Source organism: Oncorhynchus tshawytscha, linkage group LG26 (genome assembly GCF_018296145.1).
Source record: "Oncorhynchus tshawytscha isolate Ot180627B linkage group LG26, Otsh_v2.0, whole genome shotgun sequence".
NCBI lineage: Eukaryota > Metazoa > Chordata > Actinopteri > Salmoniformes > Salmonidae > Oncorhynchus > Oncorhynchus tshawytscha.
The window spans coordinates 11,750,830-11,773,185 of NC_056454.1; the positions used below are offsets into that span (position 1 = coordinate 11,750,830).

Sequence of the window (22,356 nt, forward strand, 5' to 3'; positions counted from 1 at the left end):
CTCCTCTCTATATCCCCCTACTCTCTGTCCTCTCTCCTCTATATCCCCCTACTCTTTGTCCTCTCTCTCCTCTATATCCCCATACTCTCTGTCCTCTCTCTCTCCTCTCTATATCCCCCTACTCTCTGTCCTCTCTCTCCTCTATATCCCCCTACTCTCTGTCCTCTCTCCCCTCTATATCCCCATACTCTCTGTCCTCTCTCCTCTCTATATCCCCCTACTCTCTGTCCTCTCTCTCTCTCTCCTCTATATCCCCCTACTCTCTGTCCTCTCCCTCCTCTCTCCTCTATATCCCCCTACTCTCTGTCCTCTCCCTCCTCTCTATCCCCCTACTCTCTGTCCTCTCTATCCTCTCTCCTCTGCTCTCTCTGGATCTGCGCTGGTAGAACAGCTGGTTGTACTTAGTAAGGAGTGGGGTGTGTATGTGTGTACGTGACTGTGTATGTGTGTGGGCGGGGGGTGTCAAGGAGTCTGCGCAGTAGCCCTCGCACTTGCTCTGATTTCCACACAATGGATCTCCTCCCTAATACAATTACACTCTGTTTCTCATCTCCACATGGGCCAAACACACACACCACCTCCACCCAGCCCAGTACTACGAGCCCAGAGAAGCCCTGGCAATGGGAACGTCCCTGTACTGCTCTCTCTCGCTCTCTGTGTTTATAACACTTGAGTCTAGCTCTGTTTGTTTCCTCCCTGATAGACACAGGGTGCATCCCAAACTGCGCTCTATTCCCTACACTATGCACTATGGGCACAGCATGGAACGGGAAGGCAAGGCCACAGCCAAACTGGGTGGATATGGATACTGGGAGCCTCCGCCTCGGTCTATGTCATTGGTGATGCAATGATTTCACTCTCTGTCATCATTGAGATTTCTTCCTCTGAACTAGTAGTGAGCAACATTGGTTCTTCTGGCCGTTGATTATGAATGCCTGCTAGCGAGCCCCGTCGCTCACGCTTGTGCCTTTTCTATTCCTCCTCCTCCTCACAGTTGTGGCGCAACAGGCCACAGGGCTTTTGTTTGGAGAGAGAGAGAGGGAGAGAGAGAGAGATGGAGAGAGAGAGTATATTCACATGCAGGTCAGGTCATACACTTCGGTCCCCCAAGCGTTTTCTCCGGGCGGTAAAACCACGGTAACAGCACACAGGACAAGAATGGATCTACGGTCGGTGTGTGCAAAGGGCCCGGCAGCTCAAATACAAGCCAGGACCAATTTAATGAGTTGAATATAACCGCGTCCCAAATGGCACCTTATTGCCTATAATAGTGCCTACTTTTACCAGGGCCCATTAAAAAAACAAGTGTACTACATAGGGAATAGAGTGCCATTTGGAACCAGGGAATGTATTGGAAGTTCCCAGATTTGTGCAGCCCTATTCAAGACATGGAAACACACACATTCTCTTCAGGACATTTCCCTTTCGGGAATGGCAGCGGTGGTGTCTGTTGTCTGATTTAGGATTTATAACCTGCCCGACCAGAGTGATGAAACGTTAATAATAATTCCTTTTCTTTGCCCCCAGAAATTCCGACGGAGAGTGCAGGAGTCCACCCAAGTCCTGAGAGAACTGGAAATTTCGTTAAGGACAAATCACATAGGGTGGGTGGCAATTGATATGTGTGTGTGGATGTGAAAGTGTTTTCTGCATCCCAAATGGCACCCTATTCCCTGTGGGCCTGTTGAAATGGTGTGCGCTATAAAGGGAATGCCATTTGGGACGCATGCCAGGTCAGCTGTGGTCCCAGGGAGTAATGAAGCCGGGGTGCATGCTGGGAGCTATAGTCAGGATGAGGCAAGATAAGGGACAGCAGGATGCAGCGGGGCTGATGGGACGGGGCAAGGTCACCGGTGACACGGTAGGCAACACTGGCAGACAGTTGTGAGGGACAGGAAGACACAGGCCTGCGTCCCAAAGGGCACCCTATTCCCTACCTGGGTCCTGGTCAAATGTAGGGCACTACATAGAGAAAAGGGTGACATTTGGGACTCTGTTGCAGAAAGGGGACCAGACAGCCACAGTTCTGTACCATCAACACACAGACTCCAGCTAGTCAGGCACTATAACACAACAACGGTTACAGGATCTCAGGGTCCCAACAACACCAATGCACTCACTCACTCACTCACTCACTCACTCACTCACTCACTCACTCACTCACTCACTCACATACATACACACACTGAACCACAAAGCCGAGTTACGTTGGAGGAAGTCTGTCTCCCAAAACAAAGCCAGGAGGAGGGGCATTGTTTACGTGGATTATCTCGTGCCTTGTTTTAGTGACCTTATGTCGCTAAGCTAGATTACATTAATAATCGACCTAATCTAGATGAGATAATGAAGCATTATCTTTTCCCAGAGAGAGACTGAGGGAGTGGGAGGGAGGGCGGCGGTTATAAAGAAGGGGGGGGGCAGAAACCAGAAGAAATCAGTGTGATGACCAGTAGGCTACATAACAATCAGTCCTTTTCAGAGAAGACACGTCTTGCGTCTACTGATAGTGGAGATAGCGTTTTTCTCAGTAAGCACTGAGTACAACACAGCCTTTCAATTGTTTTCACCTCGTTCAATTGTTGACAAGTTACATTGTCATATTCTGAATCAAACTGTTGCTGTTGTGGTCATGACTCGTGACTACTGTGCGTGCCTGTTTAAAGTCAGGTCACACCCCTCCACACCTTCGACGCATCCCAAATGGCACCCTATTCCCTTTACAGTACATTACTATTAAGGGCCCCCATGCCCTTTAAATGATCCCTTTTATATTAGCAACACAAGTCAGAATGCAGCCACGCCATAGTCAGACTGAGGGGCCCAGTTCATTAGGGCACAGTTCCGCCTAAAGCACTCCGTGTTTCAATCCGTTTTTCGTCCCTTCAGTGCCTAATGAATGGGACCCTGCTCTCAGACGAGCACGTCCCTTGTTAGTGATCGTCACAGTACTTCTAAAGGCCTGGCTGTGTGTCACGCTCGGTGCAATCACCGCGCAATCACAGCCCGTTAAAGTAATTGGCCCCGTAAATAGACACGATGCTGGTGGAGTCGCTAATAAAGAAAGTGTTAGAAAGAGTGTGAGTGAGTGAGTCCTTTGCTCATAAATGAGAGAGAGAGAGAGAGAGAGAGAGAGACTGTCTTTAGTCAAACATTCTGTATTGTCTCTCAAAAAGACGGCTCTGTTTTCCGTCGCTGTCGAGTGCAGATGAAAGCTCCAGCATGCTGAATAGGTGGCCCACTTTTACACTGGTGGCGGTTAGAAAGGTAGAAATGGTCTTTTGATCATTGTCAAGGCCTTCCCTGGCAGAGAGGAGAAGAGAGGGAGCTGCCTATGTGTCTTTATATATGTGTGCGTGTTGCCGTATTCCACGGCATCACCAAGGCTTTGAAGTCCCCCAACCGGCTCATCGCTATTCCTCCCAGTGACTGATGGGAAGAGTGAGAGAAATGTGGGGGAAATCTAAAATCTCGCTCTTTCTCTCCCCCCCCCCCTCCTCCCAGGACTTATTTCAAGCTTTTTATTCTAGCTAGATCACGTTTCAGACCCTTAGCACTTGACATGTATCTCAACGATAAAATGGCTGAATCCCAGACAGTTCTGTGTGTGTGATGTTTGTCGTGTGTCTCACACTGTGGGCCCACGTACTGTTTGTGTGAGCCGAGTGTTGTTCTTGGACTAACACCGGCTGTTATTTCTCCTTCTAGGTGGGTGAGAGAATTCCTCAACGACGAAAACAAAGGCCTGGATGTGTTGGTGGAGTATCTTTCTTTTGCGCAGTACGCTGTCACGTAAGTCCCCCTTCGCTCTGTTCACCCTATAGATGGACCTCGTCTCGCGCAGGCCCAGACAATGAGCACAATGGCCCTTTTCTGCCTAATCAGTGATGCATTTCCTCGACCAATGCTGCTACTGCTGCCTCGTTCTCAGAAACACCCGAGTCACTGGTCGAATGTGGTAACCGAACGGTTCCTGGGACCACTGGCTGCATCCCATTCACTATATAGCGCACTACTTTTGACCAGAGCCCTATGGGGCACCCAATGGGCCCCGGTCAAAAAGTAGTGCACTACGTAGGGGAATAGTGGTGACATTTGGGACGTAGACATTTTGCTCTGTTTGGCTTGTAGATTCAGTTACATTTGAAATGTACGTTCGGACCCTATGTTACTAGTCTGTCCAACGAGTATCAAATGTCTACCCCATCAATGAGTGTTGACCTTGATTCGCTTGGTACAAGTTAGCCCCCTGCCTTTCCATTAGAAAAAAGCCACGTCTATTTGGGAATTATTGCCCTGCTGAAATCTGAAATAAGAGCATCTCCATAATGTTGCACTTACGCAGAATTTGTATACCCTTCTACCTACTGATAGTGCGCGAAAAAGACTAGGCTTGTGTCCCAAATGGCACTCGATACCCTATGTAGTGCACTACTTTTACTACCTATGGGCCCTGGTCAAGACTAGTACACTTAAAAGTGAATAAGTTGCCATTTGGGACACGGGCGTCGGACTGTGATCAGAGAGTACAGTGATGTATTACGATCTCTTAAGTCTCCTGTCCTGCGTGTTCCCCCTCTCCAGGTTTGATGGCGACAGCGCTGAGAACAACCTGGAGAAGTCGGTGGACAAGCCCTGGAGCAGATCTATAGAGGACCTGCACGGGGGGAGTAACTTCCCGTCCCCCGTCAACGGGAACAGCATCTCCCGCGCCGGGCGACACTCCACGCTACGGTAAACCACACGCCTCAATACTGTACCTAGGCTTGAAAAAAATGTGGATAACATATACAATTTAAAAAAGAACCCCCAGATTTTCCAGGTATCCCAGTTTGACGTTTCCTAGAATCAAGAGGGAATACACATGACATCCGGAGTCCTCCAACCTTGATTTCTGGCAAAAGCTGGGGGTTTTGGGAAAGTTGCCGGACTCTAACCATACATTACAGGCTAGAAGCTACTATAAGGCTACACCACAATGATAACGTAGTCAGAGTTCTGTATTTAAAACTCTATGTGTGTGGTATCTACAGGGAATGGTTTAAAAAGTCCAGAATGTGGTTCTCTTAGTCTGGATTGTTATAGTTCCCTAATTTGATGCTCTGGGTTCATTCACGTGGTTGTCACGAACCGGCGCGAAGTCCGTAACAAAAAGGGAGACAATGTGGAGATAAGGAATAACAGAAATATATTTATTAACTGAAGTAACATAAATACAATGAACAATGGTGTGTGTCGTCGGTAATCAGTAGTGTAAGTGAGTGGTTGCGTGCATAAATGTGATCACGGGGGGTGTTGAAAGGTGCCAAAGCAAACAAACAAAACGACCACAAAAATGCCACAACCAAAAATCTATCGGTGTGTCTGCATGGAGAGAGTCTCCTCAATGAATGGGGAAGAGGTGTATTTATCCCGGGACACACCCGAGCCCAGGTGTGTCCCATTTCGCTGACGACCCTCCCGCCTCTGCCCACTATTAAGGAAAACAAGAGCAAAGAGAGAGAATTCAGGCAGACGGAGTGGGAGGGCCGTCACATGGTTGTATTTGACGTTTCTGAAGGCGCGCACATTTCATGTGATGTCTGAAAAGGTCGTTTGTTGTGGTCATGAGGCCCTGAAGGCTTTGTATGGCTTAAACCACCTTTCAGTCTGGCACGAATTGGCAGGATAGAGGACGGGGGTGGGTTTGTTTTCCATGGATACGTTCCAAATGGCACCCTATTCCTTAGATAGTGCTTTTGCCCAGAGCAATATGGGATTCCCTATGGGCCTTGGTCAAAAAAAGGTTCACTACATAGGGAATAGGGTGCCATTTGGAACGTATCCATGGAAAACAACCCCACCCCCCCATCCTCTATCCTGCAAATCCATGCCAGACTAAAACGTGTCTTAAGCCATTTAAAGCCTTTCAGGGCCTCATGACCACAACAAACGACCTTTTCAGACATCACATGAAATGTTATGGATTATGATATCTCTACCACACATTGCTGACACTGGGGTTTTCATAGCTACTGAACAAGCCGGAAATCCCCATTTTCTAACTATCTTTTCCACAGTAATTTTACAAATATGATATGTTATGTGATGAATATGATATGAATGATACACATTTTTTATAATTTGGCCAACATTGAAATTGTCCCCCTGCTTACGTTATTAAACCAGGTTCATCCAATTCTGCCTATTTCTGACTGCGTGTGTTAATCCCTGCTGTTGTTTCAATGATGTGCCAGGGTGTTATTCCCATTGACTTCTCACATAGACGGCTAATCCTTCTGTCTGACTGTTGTGACGTTGCACAAAGGAAACCATTCGCACCATGTTGCACATGTCTTCTCAATCCCAACCAGAGGCGGCTGGTGGGAGGAGCTATAGGAGGACGGGCTCATTGTAATTGTCACTGGATTCTTCTGTTGAAGGAAAGGCGGACCAAAACGCGGTGTGGTTTGTGTTCATCTTGATATTTAATTAAAGAAAGTACTGAACACTGAATACAAAAAACAATAAACAATTAACGACCGTGAAGCTAAATGAGAACTGTGATGACACAAGCAATCAACATAGACAATCACCCACAAACAAACAGTGCAACCCAGGCTACCTAAGTATGATTCTCAATCAGAGACAACTAATGACACCTGCCTCTGATTGAGAACCATACTAGGCCGAAACATACAAATCCCCAAATCATAGAAAAACAAACATAGACTGCCCACCCAACTCACGCCCTGACCATACTAAATAAATACAAAACAAAGGAAATAAAGGTCAGAACGTGACAGTAATGGCTGGAATGGAGTCGATGGAACGGTATCAAACATTCATTCTATTTATTCCATTCTAGTCGTTACAATGAGCCCGTCCTCCTGTAGTTCCCCCCCACCAGCCTCCGCTGATCCCAACACTATTCTAATTCACATATGGTGGATTAAGCTACATTAATTTTCAATTAATCTCAACTCACGACTCATGAGCTTCTTCTGGTAGGCTAGTGTGTGTGTCCCAAATGACACCCTGTTCCCTGTATGTTGCAAAACTTTGATAAGTAATAGGGTGCCATTTGGGATGCATCCAGTGTGTCAGTGTGCTGGCACGTATGTACAAGGGACTGTGGGGCTACAGTGTTAATACTCCTGTCTGTCCAAGTTTAGATCAAATGGAAGATCCTATAGGAGACTGAGGCTATGTCTGCATCCCAAATGGCACCCTATTACCTATATAGTGCACTACTTCTGTAGTAGTGCACTAGGGTGCCATTTAAGTGGCACCATACAGTGCATTCTGAAAGTATTCAGACCCCTTCCCCTTTTCCACATTTTGTTACGTTACAGCCTTATACTAAAATGTATTAAATAATGTTTTTTCCTCGTCAATCTAAACACAATATCCCATAATGACAGTGAAAACGTGATTCTAGACATTTTAGCAGATACCTTATTTACATAAGAATTCAGACCCTTTGCTATGAGACTTGAAATTGAGCTCAGGTGCATCCTGTTTCCATTGATCATCCTTGAGATGTTTCTACAACTTGATTGGAGTCCACCTGCGATAAACTCAATTGATTGGACATGATTTGGAAAGGCACATACCTGTCTATATAAGGTCCCACTGTTGACAGTGCGTGTCAGAAAAAAACAAACCATGAGGTCGAAGGAATAATCCGTAGAGCTCAGAGACAAGGTTGTGTCAAGGCACAGATCTGGGGAAGGGTACCAAAACATTTCTGGAGCATTGAAGTTCCCCAAGAACACAGTGGCCTCCATCATTCTTAAATGGAAAAAGTTTGGAACCACAAAGACTCTTCCAAGAGCTGGCCGCCCGGCCAAAATGAGCAAGGGCCTTGGGTCCTTGGTCACCTCTCTGACCAATGGTCACTCTGACAGAGCTCCAGAGTTCCTCTGTGGAGATGGGAGAACCTTCCAGAAGGACAACCATCTCTGCAGCACTCCACCAATCAGACCTTTATGGTAGAGTGGCCAGATGGAAACCACTACTCAGTAAAAGGCACATGACAGCCTGCTTGGAGTTTCCCAAGAGGTACCTAAAGGACTGAGAACATGATAAACAAGTTTATCTCGTCTGATGACACCAAGATTGAACTCTTTGGCCTGAATGCCAAGCGTCACATCCTGAGGAAACCAGGCAACATCCCTACGGTGAAGCATGGTGGTGGCAGCATCATGCTGTAGGGGATGTTTTTCAGCAGCAGGGACTGGGAGACTAGTCAGGATCAAGGGAAAGATGAATGGAGCAAAGTACAGAGAGATCCTTGATTAAAACCTGCTCCAGAGCTCTCAGGACCTCAGACTGGGGTGAAGGTTCACCTTCCAACAGGACAACAACCTTAAACACAGCCAAGACAACGCAGGAGTGGCTTCGTGACAAGTCTCTGAATATCCTTGAGTGGCCCAGCCAGAGCCCGGACCCGATGAAACATCTCTGGAGAGACCAGAAAATAGCTGTGCCGCGATGCTCCCATCCAACCTGACAGAGTTTGAGAGAATTTGCATTGAAGAACGGGAGAAACTCCCCAAATACAGGTGTGTCAAGCTTGTAGCGTCATACCCAAGAAGACTTGAGGCTGTAATCGCTGCCAAAGGTTCTTCAACAGAGTACTAATTAAATGGTCTGAATACTTATGTAAATGTGATATTTCTGTTCATTTTATTTGATTAATTTGCAAGAAAAGAACAAAAAAATCTAAAAACCTGTTTTGGCTTTGTCATTATGGTGTATTGTGTGTAGATTGATGAGGGGGAAAAAACAATGTGCTGTATGTGAATGTGAGCTGTATGAAGGTGACAGTGACAGCTGTGATGTTGACTGGTGTTCTGTCCTGGCCTTCGTCCTCTAGTCTCCTGCTCTGTGCTCCACTCTTCAGCAGCAGCAGGCAGGTCTACTTGAGGTGTCGCTCATGGTGCTGTCTGATAGATGTAGATGCCCGCAGCACCCCCCTCCCACCTCAACCCCCCTGGCTCCCCTACCTACCTACCTACCTACCTACCTACCTACCTACCTACCCTACCTACCTACCTGCCACTCACACACACACACACACACACACACCCCGGGGTTTCTATGAGCAAAATTTGGCGCCGGACAACCGTGACTGGCAAGATTTGAATTTACCGGATATTTGAGAAATGTACCGGGTGTCCATATGCATTGGGTGCGTAACGCATTATGGCATCCACCCACGGTGCTCAAAATCACCTTTAGATTGTCATTCATCACCTTTAGATAGTCATTCATCTTAACGGAATAGGAATTAGCCTGTAAAGTTGTAATAAAATAGAATGATGCTCTTAAACCAAAATGACCGGTTTTATTGAAAAGCATAGGATTGCCCGTTGCGTCTTCATCCCTTCTATATATCTTGAATGAATATCGTAATATAAATAAATACCAACAGCCAATAGCCAATAGCCGAGAAGAGCTAGTCTCCGACACGACTTCAAAATATAATATTTGTATAATGTAATTTGCCAACGACCTGTCCTATAGGCTATTTGTATAAAATGTGTAATTAATGAATAACAGAACACAGCTGTTTTCAAATACAATCAAGGCCTCTCTGATTTAATTTAGCAGCAGGTTAGGAGAATTAGCATAGCAGGTTAGGAAAATTAGGTTAGGAAAAGGGTTAGGGTTAGCAAAAAGAAAAATCGATACTGAACAAAATTATAAACGCAACATGCAACAATTTCAAAAATTTTACTCAGATTTATTGAAATATATTCATTAGGCCCTAATGTATGGTGTGGATCAGAAACGAGTCAGTATCTGGTGTGAGCACAATTTTGCCTCATGCAGCATGACACATCTCCTTCAGATAGAGTTGATCAGGCTGTTTATTGTGGCCTGTGGAATGTTGTCCCACTCCTCTTCAATGGCTGTGCAACATTGCTGGATATTGGCGGGAAATGGAACATGCTGTCGTACACGTCAATCCTGAGCATCCCAAACAAGCTCAATGGGTGACATGTCTGAGTATGCAGGGCATGGAAGAACTGGGATATTATGTTCTACGCAACAGCTCTGGTGGACATTCCCGCTGTCAGCATGCCAATTGCACGCTCCCTCAACTTGAGACATCTGTGCCATTGTGTTGTGTGACAAACTGCACGTTTTAAAGTGGCCTTTTATTTTCCCCCAACACAAGGTGCACCTGAGGAATGACCATGCTGTTTAATCAGCTTCTCGATATGCCACACCTGTTTAGGTGGACGGGTTATCTTGGCAAAGGAGAAATGCTCACTAATAGGGATGTAAACAAATTTGTGCATTGAGAGAAATACACTTTTTGTGTGTATCGACAATTTCGGAGGTATTTTATTTCAACTCATAAAACATGGAACCAATATGTTGTGTTTATATTTTTGTTCAGTGTACTTTTGACAAGCTGGATCCCTTCTAGCCATGACCGGTCCGGCCCATTCCCCATTCCCACCGCGATTCAGCAACACAGAGGTGGAAAGAGTACAATCTAGGCAGCCACAAAATGAAGAAATGATCATGTTGGACAATCAAATGTGATATTAATAAACCAAATGAGTTCAGGATGGTTCATTGAGAGAAAGCTTAGTTTACAATGCCTCACTCTTTTTACAGTTCTACTGGATGATGCTAATAAATGTTATGTTTATTGTAATTTGAACTATCGTGGTGTCGAGAGACTCGTGTCGTGTGATATACGGGGCCTATTGACAACTCTGTTTCCTACTAGTGATTGCAACATTGTACGATTTGTCCGTTTCCAAGCGCAACTGAATAAGTTCAACTGAAATGCACCAATTGCGCATGATACACATCATTACTCTAGTCTATCAATCCATTTCAAATCCTCATACTATACGTGACACGGGCGGCATATGTTGATCTGGCCTAGTGCGGCAGCAGAACTGCTAGGACTGGGCCTGACGAACACAATAATTTGCCTCTAATTTACTTGCGTTTGCGGTGGACCATGGCCTGCTCAAAGGCAGCCACTGCTTGTTGGGAAGTCAACACCTTGGAGAAGCTTGACTCACATCAGCCTCATTACTTTGTCCTTAAGAAGGCGAGATCATGAGGCTGTCTTCGTTCTGTTTTGGTGAAAGATACACCTCTCGGGCGGGCGCACTGGAGACAGAGATAATCAACACAATCTTCACCAATGTTGCCCAGTCAGGGTTCACTGAGCTGAAGTTCCTTGTGAGGGACCTCCAGTCTTTTGCATGAGTAAGACTAGAAACACATCCAACTCTAATGTCCCAGCTGCTTGAGGATTTATTAGCCTATGAAGTATATTTGCCTTTGACGTTTGGAGCACATCCACTGGTATTTCCATCAATGAATAAAAAGCACTATTTTACAATGGAATTCTTTTTTTCTCACAACAATTTGGACAGCAAATGTAGTTTATTTTATCGGCCTTGTTAAAAATAAAAATATTGGCCAAAAGCCGGTATTTACCAGCTAACAGAAACCCTGACACACACGCACACACACACACACTACCTGCTTCCATTACCAAGCTGTGTCCCAGTGTGTGAAGGGGAGCGAGGGGAAGTTAGGCCTATTTGTTCTGCTGCTACTAACTCTATTGTGCTTACTGTAGCAATTAGATTTCTGTTCCCATTTAGAGCAAATGGCTGTTTGTACTGGCATTGTTTCTGGCCCCCTCTGTATATGGCTAGTTGTTCAATTAGTAATTGGCTGTAAACCAAACCCTTCTGTACATTCTTTAGTTTCCTCCTTACACAGACTGACAAGTCAAGGTAATTAACATTAGCAATGTTAGTATTTATTCATTTTTCCCACATAGAGAAACTTAGCCTGTAACAGTTTCACCCCCTCCAAGTCAATCATTGTTGTCACTTTTCTGATGTCATATTAAGAATTCTATGTATTTTTCTGAAAACCTCACTGCACACTTGGAAGGACGTCAAGCTCTTTAAAATGCCCAAAGTGTTCTCAAGGACGATGGTATGTCTTCTGTTTTTTTCTTTCTTCCAGAGCTCCTTATTCAGGCTAGCCTACTGTAGTCTATAGTTGTGTCTGTCAACGTGGTGTTGTACTGTAGTGAGACGTGACTTAGAGTGTAAGTGTGTCCCAAATGGCACCCTGTTCCCTGTGTAGTGTACTATTTGGCCCCGGTCAAAAGGAGTACACTGTACAAGGAGTAGGCTGCCGCTCGGGACTCGGCCTTAGACTAGGTAGCTGTAGTGTTGAAATAACGTCCACGAAAGCATAGCTCGAAGCCTTTTGGCGAACTTTCATTGGGTGGAAGTTGGTACGCCACCACCAGGCCTGTCAACGCAAGCCTACCGGGCCGACATTGCAGCGGGGTGAATGACTGTCTCCTTTTACTCATAGTCAAGTCATCACACATCATTCCATCTGTATGATTAAGAAACAATGTGCTCTCCAAGTCACTGGTGGCATCCCGAATGGCACCCTTTTCCCAATGTGGTGCACTACGTTTGACCAGAGCCCTGGTAAAAAAAAAGAAGAAGAAGAAAGTAGTGCACTATGTAGGGAGTAGGGTGCCATTCAGGATATAGATCCTTTTTCCCCTCAGATGTGTTACTCTACCTATTGTCCCCGCTGCCTGGTCGCAGGCTGAGGGCTGGAGATAGTTTTGTGTAATGAGGGGAAAGAGTACAAGAGGTTAGTTCTCGAAGAACACCGCCGTCGCCTGCTGGGTGAGGCAGCGGTCCAATTCTGTCACCGTCTCGCGAAGCGAGCTCATTTACGTGAGGACACTTGTCTTTTTTCTGTCACATGCACCTAAATAGAACAAAGAGCACACATAAACACACACACAAAGACAAAGTCACGCATACACACACTTACTGTTATAGCTATTTTACATTTACTACACGCAGACGTCATAACTGCTTGGTGAATAGCTCACATTGATGAAACCAGTGAGACGTGCCTGACCATGAAGACCTATCATCTACTGTGGTTTGCTAGGTTGTTTAGACAACACACTCTGCCAATGCTGTGACTGAAGACTTGGCCCTAAGGCATCGGTGCAAACATGAGTCAGTGTTTGTGTGCATCGGTAGCCTCAAGGAACCTTTTCCCAGAACCATTGCTAGTAGTTAGAGCCTTGTGACAGCGCTGAAAATATCACGTCTTATGTCCCTGGCTGGACGGAGCTGATCTGTGCTGTACTGGGCCGTGTTCAGTAGCACACACACACTTGAACAAACACACCCACTCTCCTTTCATTGTGATAAAGGCGTCAGCGGGAAAGGCTCCCCTCTTTGCCGTTTTATCTCCACAAAGCCGGCCTGGTCGCCGCCATGCATGTAAATGACTTGCTGCCGTTGTACTAGCTGCAAGTGATATCTTTGTGCGGAGATAGTTCAATTCCCCTTTGGCCTCTTGAGTAAGGCAGTAGATTACACAACTCTTTGTGTCCTTCTAACAAGTTTAATTTCTGCAGTTTTCCTGTTCACCAAGCGCTGCTTCTTTGTTTGTATCAATTCAGACTAATGGTGCATACTGTGAAAACTCTCCTGTGTCCGTATGTTTCAGTTGCAACACGTTGCCGAGCCGGAGAACTCTGAAAAACTCCCGGCTGGTCTGTAAGAAGGACGATGTTCACGTCTGCATCATGTGCCTGCGAGCCATCATGAACTACCAGGTGAGAGTCTCTCTCTCTCTCTCTCTCCAGCCCCCATGCTCACCCAATACATAGCCTGCCTCCTAAATGGCACCCTATTCCCTATTTGGTGCACTACTTTTGACCAGGGCCCATAGGGCTCTCATCAAATGTAGTACATCTCGGAAAGTATTCAGACCCCTTGACTTTTTCCACATTTTGTTAACGTCACAGCCTTATTTTAAAATGTATTAAATAATTGTTTTTCCTCATCAATCTACACACAATTCCCCATAATGATAAAGCGGAAACAGTTTTAAAAAATATATATATTTGCAAACATTTTTTTTTTTAAATGTACGTATTTAATAAGCATTCAGACCCTTTGCTATGAGACTCGAAATTGAGCTCAGGTGCATCCTGTTTCCATTGATCCTCCTTGAGATGTTTCTACAACTTGATTAGAGTCCACCTGTGGTAAATTCAATTGATTGGACATGATTTGGAAAGGCACACACCTGTCTATATAATGTCCCACAGTTGACGGTGCATGTCAGAACAAAAACCAAGCCATGAGGTCAAAGGAATTGTCCGTAGAGCTTCGATACAGGATTGTGTTGAGACACAGATCTGGGGAAGGGTACCAAACATTTCTGGAGCATTCAAGGTCCCCAAGAACACAGTGGCCTCCATCATTCTAATATTGAAGAAGTTTGGAACCACTAAGACTTTTCCTAGAGCTGGCTGAAGCGGACAAACTGATCAATCGGGGGAGAAGGGCCTTGATCAGGTGACCAAGAACCCAATGGTCACTCTGACAGAGCTCCCACCTCCTCTATGGAGATGGGATAACCCCTTCCAGAGGGACAAGCATCTCTGCAGCACTCCACAAATCAGGCCTTTATGGTAGAGTGGCCAAGCAGAAGCCACTCCTCAGTAAAAGGCGCATGACAGTCTACTTGGATTTTGCCAATAGGCACCTAAAAGGACTCTGACTGTGAGAAACAAGATTTTCTGGTCTGATGAAACCAAGATTGAACTCTTGGCCTGAATGCCAAGCGTCATTATCTGGGGGAAACCTGGCACCAACCCTACGGTGAAGCATGGTGGTGGCAGCATCATGCTGTAAGGGATGTTTTTCAGCAGCAGGGACTGGGAGACTAGTCAGGATCAAGGGAAAGATGAATGGAGCAAAGTACAGAGAGATCCTTGATGAAAACCTGCTCCAGAGCGCTCAGGACCTCAGACTGGGGTGAAGGTTCACCTTCCAACAGGACAACGACCCTAAATACACAGCCAAGACAATGCAGGAGTGGCTTCTGGACAAGTCTCTGAATGTGGACTTGAACCCGATTGAACATCTGCACATTACGACCTGTTTGAGAGGAACTGCAGGGAAGAATGAGAGAAACTCCCCAAATACAGGTTTGCCAAGCTTGTAGCATCAGACCCAAGAAGACCTGAGGCTGTAATCACTGCCAGGTGCTTCAACAAAGTACTGAGTCTGAATACTTATGTAAATGAGATTTCATTATCTTTTTTTTTTTTTATGTCCCAAAATGTATAGTCCCAAAATGTATAAAAACCTGTTTTGGCTTTGTCATTATGGGGTGTTGTGTGTAGATTGATGAGGGCGGAAAACAATTTAAAACATTTTAGAATAAGGCTGTAACATAAGAAAATGCAGAAAAAGACACACACCCTCATCTATCCTCAGACAAATTGTATTTGTCGTCTGCCATGTTTTCCGCGACAGATCATTTCTCAAGTTTCCCTTTATTATGTAAACGGGTCACTCCCTGTTTATTAACGAGCTATCTTTCTTTTTTCTCTCCCCCTCTCTCTCTCTCTCTCCCTCTATCTATTTTTGATGGCCCAGTACGGCTTCAACATGGTGATGTCCCACCCGCATGCTGTGAATGAAATTGCACTAAGTCTCAACAATAAGAATCCCAGGTAAAATGGACTCTTTGGGTGGATGGCCCCCAGTGCCTGGTTCTAAACAGCTCCTCTGGGTGCTTATTTTTCAAGCGTCTCCGAGGAGTAGTGCTGATCTAGGATCAGCTCTCCAGGGTCCATATATTATCGTATTTCATTATGATCTAAAAGGATTAACTGATCGTAGATCAGCACTACCGGCCTACCTTCCCTTAAGACTGCACCAGCTCTGTCAACTGCTGATAGAGCCAGTGCACATGCTCATTCAACACCCCACCCAAAGTGTGTGTAAAGCCAGCATCCAGTGCAAACTCATTCAGCCAGCCATCTAGACAGCCCGGCTTGCAGATCAGGGCACCACTTCACTCTCTGTGTGTGTGTGTGTGTGTGTGTGTGTGTGTGGAATAGAATAAAAAATAATAGAATACCTTCCTTTGAATGAATGAGCGAACGGTACAAGGTACCACGTCACCACCTCATCACTCATAGGGATTATGGCTGAGGGATTCACTCTGCTCTGTATACCTTTCGTTTAATCCCCAGGATTAGACCCACAGCCCTGTTTATCATATAGTACTATTGAATTGACATGTTTGATCCAGCAACATCATCTGGTAAGACACGTTATGTAACCTCGGATGGCACCCTATTCCCTTCATTGGGCACTACTTTGGGCCCGGGTCCATGGACCTCTGGTTGAAAGTAGTGCACTAGGAAGGGAATAGGGCGCCATTTGGGAAACAGCCCTTGTGGGAGAAAGGATGCGACCTCTCTTTCTTAGGCATCACTGGGGGTTGGCTTTGGCAGTGGCATCACACGAGGTTATAACCCAACATTGTTTTCTTCTCCTGCTTTCCCAGAACCAAAGCTCTCGTGTTGGAGTTACTGGCCGCCGTGTGTCTCGTCAGGGGAGGACACGAAATCATCCTCTCTGCGTTCGACAACTTCAAGGAGGTACGGTGCAGCGGATGCGCGGAGCAAGAAGGCGGCGCTATGCTATTATACCTAAACGGTGTCATTCCATGTAGTTCACGCATTGAGTCGTGTAGTGGTGGAATGCTCTCAACAGCAGACCCGAGGTTGGTAAATTCCTGTGGAGGATTGCATCTAGGAATGCAGCGCTGCCTGTATCGAAGGCTATAGACGTGTTGCTCGGCATCGATCACCCGGAAAGGCAGTTCACAGACCTCTCAGACCCACAGAGAAAACAGTTTGTTAGTGATTCGCGAGGCACTTCACAGATATAAGAACCTATGTGACACCTATGTAATACAGCCGGATCAGGGGTCGTATGTACCAAGTTTAGCAGAGTAGGCGTGCTGGTCCAGGATCAGGTCCCCCTTTCAATTTAATCTTCAATTCAGTATGATCTAGAAGGGAAAACTGATCCTAGATCAGCACTACTCTGAGACGCTTGATACATATATACAACCCCTGACCCTGTGTGTCTGCATTTGTATGTGTAAAGTAGTTGGGCTTCTGGAGGGGCCCTCTGTACAACAGTCCAATCCGCAGGCGGGCTCTGGAAAAATTGGGCTGACTGAAGTTAATACAATATTTAGACCCAGAATAAAATATTGAGCATTACTCTCTATTGTATTTCACTGTTGTTAGAGGTGGACTAGCCAACTCTAAAGCTCAGAGTCGCTCCCCCTTAACCAGAAGGTAGAGACATAGCCATGTGTGTCGCTGCACTATTAAAGTCAATGGATTGCGATTGGCCCTTCACAATATATGTGGTGGAAACGGCAATGGTCCAAAAACTATTAGATTATCTTATTGGTCACATTGTACAATCGTTATTGTCTGGCAGTATGTTCCATATAAACTGTAATATAAAGACAGCGCTTTCTTTTGATGCTTTTCTTTCGTGTTTTATGCTATTATACAACAGATATACAAGTGTTATTTTGGCTTGCTTGAGTTGAGATGGTGCTCATTGCTTTCCCTCTATGGGGAAGCTTGTTGTTAGGGGGCTCTTGACTCCCCGCCCTGTGGGTTAGAGGGGGTTGTTTGGAGTGTGTTTTGAGTGGGGGCAGCGTGCAGGCTGGGGCACAGAGCATTGTGTGGAGTGCTTATGCACTCCTCTCCTCTCCTTGGCTCTTTATCTTTCCCGTCTGTCTGTCTCCCCTTCCCTGCCTTTAAGCGATGTCTGAACTGCAGAGGTGTCTCTCTCTCTCTCTTCCCCATACCAACCTCACTTTCTCCTCTCTCTCCTCTCTCTCTTGTCCTCCTTTCTCCACTCTCTCTCCCCTCTCTCTTGTCCTCCTTTCTCCACTCTCTCTCCCTCCCTCTTTTCTCCCCTTTCTCCCTCTCTCTCGCTCTCGCTCTCTCTCTCCCTCCTTTCTTTCTCTCCATCTCTCTCCCTTCCTCCTTTCTTTCTTTCTTTCTCTCCCTCTCTCGCTCCCTTCCTCCTTTCTTTCTCTCCCTCTCTCTCTCCCTCCCTTCCTCCTTTCTTTCTCTCCCTTCCTCCCTTCTTTCTCTCTTTCTCCCTCTCCTGCTCTCTCTCTCTCCCTTCCTCCTTTCTTTCTCTCTCTCTCTCTTTCAGTGCTGTATATATGGTAAACACAGAGGGGGAAAATAGGTCATGAGTGTTACAAAGCCCTATGGCAGGGGAGGTTTCACCATGCTGGCGCTCTTCTTGATATTTGATCAGGGAAGGATTCAGTGTGATGGGAGGGAGTGAGGAGACAGTACAGGGGCTGGGTTTTTATATAAGGCAGAGATTATGACGGAAACATTTCATTTCTCTCGCTAAGGTAATACAATATTCTGCATTGCAAAGTAAGACTTAACTTGACGATTCCATGTATAATGCAGTTATGAGGCTTGGACCCGTTTATAATGTCTCACACATATTTCATAATGATTCAGGTAAGTAGCCTAGTGGTTAGAGCGTTGGGCCAGTAACTGAAAGGTTGCTAGATCGAATTTTTTATTTTTTTTAACCTTTATTTAACTAGGCAAGTCAGTTAAGAACAAATTCTTATTTTCAATGACGGCCTAGGAACAGTGGGTTAACTGCCTGTTCAAGGGCAGAACGACAGCTCGGGGGTTTGAACTTGCAACCTTCCGATTACTAGTCCAACGCTCTAACCACTAGGCTACCCTGGTTAAATAAAAAATAGCAGCCAGTTTGAGACAACTGAAAAATGTTATTCATAGAGAAACATAACAGCCTTGCTATAAGAGATTATTAAGACTCATACATATTTATAACCAGTCATAAAGCGTTATATCTGGATGCTCTAAGTAATTAAAGATTCCTTTCATGGCCTTTTGAGTCCACGGCTAAAAGTCAATGATTGCTGATTTTTCTTGCAGGTGTGTGCTGAGACACAGAGGTTCGAGAAGCTAATGGAACACTTCAAGGACATGGACAACAACATTGACTTTATGGTACACAGCGTTTCCACTGGTCGAGCCATGAGCTGTTCGGTTACATCATATCCTGAAATCACATTTTATAACCAGACCCTGTTCTGTTTATTTCTATATCTAGCCAACCACACGTAAGGAATCCTCGGCAACTCAGTTTGTTTTGTCGCACTATTCCTACGTGTTAATCGAACTAGATGAGGCGGCATGGTGTGTGTGCCAGCGAAATATCTGTTTTCCTCAATGTGCCACACTGCCTCCACTTTGAGGCTCCCCATTGGTCCGTGCCTGCCGTGTGTGCATGAGAGGCCAACCAGATGCCCTGTGTGTTTGAATAGGCCGCGTGTGTCACAAGTCCGTTCTGAGCCATTTGGTAGAGGGCCAGTCATTTGACACGAGCGCGAAAGCAAACAGATTTGTCAGACAGGGCTGGCATCTCTCACCCAGTTGACTCCAAGCTTCTTAACAAGGCAGTCCATTAAGACAGTATTAGCAGGGTGACAAGAATGCACTGATTCTGTGGCGCTCCACTGTGTACGTTCAACACGGAGGAAGTGTCCCAAATGGCACCCTATTCCCTATGTAGTGCGCTACTTTTGACCAGAGCCCAAATGGGCCCTGGTCAAAAGTAGTGCACTACATAGGGATTAGGTGCCATTTGGGATGCGGTCTGAAGTGACTCCCTTTATCTGCCCATTTAGCATGACGAATGCACCCATATCATTTCCATGCTCATTTACACATTTAAGACTTTTCCCCCCAAATGGCACCCTCCTCCCTGAATAGTACATGGAATAGAGTGTGATTTGGGATGTATCCTATATCCCATGGATGAGTATCAGTACAGTGAGATTATCCCTTGATGGTTGTGCTTGTTGGTCCCTTATAGGTGGCGTGTATGCAGTTCATCAACATCGTGGTCCACTCAGTAGAGGACATGAACTTCAGGGTTCACCTGCAGTACAACTTCACCAAGCTCTGTCTGGACGACTATCTGGACGTAAGTAGCTGGATACCAGCCTGAGTTGGGGTCTCATACATTTTCTCAGCCGGTTATTGTCATGCTAAAGCTTACCGGTGTCACGGTAATTGACCGTTAATTAACATGAACATTTAGCATCTCCAGGCCTCCACACATACAAGCCTGCTGATGGGCACCTTTGGAACATCTACATGATAAAAAAATATATTTAAAAAAGTCTTAAGAAATCAATTATATATACGCCATCACAATACATCCATTATTTATTTTAGTCAGCTCTAAAGAAACAATACGAAATGAAGGAAATGTATTTCCGAAGAACAGAATATGAGTCCTACTGTATGTTATCTGGCTATGCTCCATGTCATAGGCTGTAGGCTTGTTCATTTAGCTGACAAGATATGCTGATAAGTCCTGTGCCATTATTTTATATTATATGATTTTATAGTAAGAACTTAGCTAAATAAAATAGAAAGGATATTTTTTCCCATTATGGCAAGAGTGCGCATATGAAGTGGCTATGTTGAGCATAAAAGTGATCATTTGAAACAGGTCCTATATGCTAGATTTAGAGTTATTTGTCAACTTTAGTTGTGAAAGAAACAAACCTTATACTGTCTTAGAAATCCAAACGTATAGCTTGCACTCGGGCCCTCGCCTCAGGCTGCACAGCTGTTCTCTCATCAAGTGATCATATTTTCGCCCGTCAGACAATTCTAAATGAGATCTTGTCTTTAGTAATATGTCAAATGAGTTTGGATTTAGAATGGTCCATGATCGAATGGGCAGGAACAGGGGCAGGGGAAAAACACATGTCATTTGTCCGCACTCGAATAGCGAAAAGGGAGGAGGGTGCGCTCTTTCCCGCCAGTCTGTTTTATAGGCTACTGTGGCTTTATAGCGGAGTATGTGGTTACTATGAGCAGCTGAGAAATAAATATACAAACACTTATTTCACTCCACTCGCGTCAACCACTGTTTGAGGAGAACGCTCTCACTGCCCAACAGGTGGATATTCCTCCCAAACTCTGTATGCCATGGGCTCTCCAACCTCCTCCTTGCAGCTACCCAGTGCTTAATTTGGGGACATTCTCGCCACAAAACATATTTCACTAAACTGTTGACAGCCCCTCTGCCCGCACGCGACAGGAATAAAGGAGAGCGAGGAGGAGATGGAAACGCGTGGCGGTGAGATATTCTGTATAGTTAAAGGTAATGTGCCACCCAGTTAATTATGAAAATATATCAAGAAATCACTATTACTAAGCTATTCAAAGTCAAATACAAATTCACTCATTGTAGGTCAAGTGTAAGTCGCCCTGCACAATCAATGAGCCAATAGCATTGTCTAGGGCTGTACGTTCTCTCCCAGACTCATGGACAGACATTTTGGAGTGTGGCATAGAGTAACCAGTCTATCCAGAATGCATAATAATACGGTCCACACTCAAAGGCCATTACTTTAATTTTGGAGTATAGGCTGGACCAATTATGTACCAAAGACATCTTAAATCGGTTTTGTTTGATGTTTTTCTGCCATGTGTAATATGGGTAGGCTATGTATTGTATAACGGAACAATCCTCATTTTAATTCAGTTCTTTTTTGGGGGGGCTTGGGCTCATAAACCTTCATATGCATAAGCTCTAATATATGCGTATGGTTGTTTTGTAATTAATCATCACCTTAGAAAGCAGCTGTCCATTTTGTTGAATTAGGCTTTGAAACAACATCCACAACGACCATGTTTTAAACTCAGTTTCAACCTGCTGTTGAACTTCTTTCTTCAAATTGATCACCACAGCGAGGGGAGTTTTAAAAGCACAATACTGTTTTGATGTCAAGTGTTTGATGTGAATTGTGATTTCATTTGCATTGATGTCAGAGGGACAATAGAGCCCTGAGTACCAGGCCATTAGGACCTGATGGTACATAGCAAGTTGTGTACACATGTCCAGAGGGCATAAAGGAGATAACAGTCACGTGGAATTTTACTGTGGTCATGACTCATGGCTGCCAGTGTGGTGGTAATATGGCCCCAGCAAAGGCCCTAGAGTCAATTCCATTTCAAGTCAGTCAATTCAGGAAGTAAACAGAATTGCAATGTTTTTCTCTCACGGAAAAGCATTTACATTTTTCTGTCTAGGTAGGCCTCGAGGAGAATTGGAATTGGGATTTATTTTTACTTACTGAATTGAAAAGCAATTGGCCTCAAACCTGCTATATATCACAGGAAACATGTTGAGATGCTAGTAAAAAATGCACTTAGTTATTCAGCTCAAGACTCTGAAACAAGGTCAATACTCTGTTTGGAAAATGAATTAATTCTATAAACCCTCTCCTTGAAGAAGAAGCTGAAATCAATCCTCGTCTTTGAGATGCGACCCTGAGTTCAGTAAAGTTCAGTATCCTCAGACCTGTCTGTCAGACCTGTCTGTCTGTCTGTCTGTTTGTCTGTAT

General features: G+C 45.1%; 1 protein-coding gene across 1 annotated transcript in view; it reads left to right on the top strand.

Annotated features, from left to right (window-relative positions):
• The window catches only part of fmnl2a (formin-like 2a), a 92,019-nt gene that overhangs the window by 54,539 nt on the left and 15,124 nt on the right, over positions 1-22,356 (top strand). Inside the window, 8 exon segments of the mRNA XM_042306336.1 lie at positions 1,528-1,604; positions 3,706-3,789; positions 4,582-4,731; positions 13,534-13,642; positions 15,480-15,556; positions 16,399-16,492; positions 18,863-18,937; positions 19,806-19,916. Of these exon segments, the coding sequence (XP_042162270.1) occupies positions 1,528-1,604; positions 3,706-3,789; positions 4,582-4,731; positions 13,534-13,642; positions 15,480-15,556; positions 16,399-16,492; positions 18,863-18,937; positions 19,806-19,916 (777 nt within the window).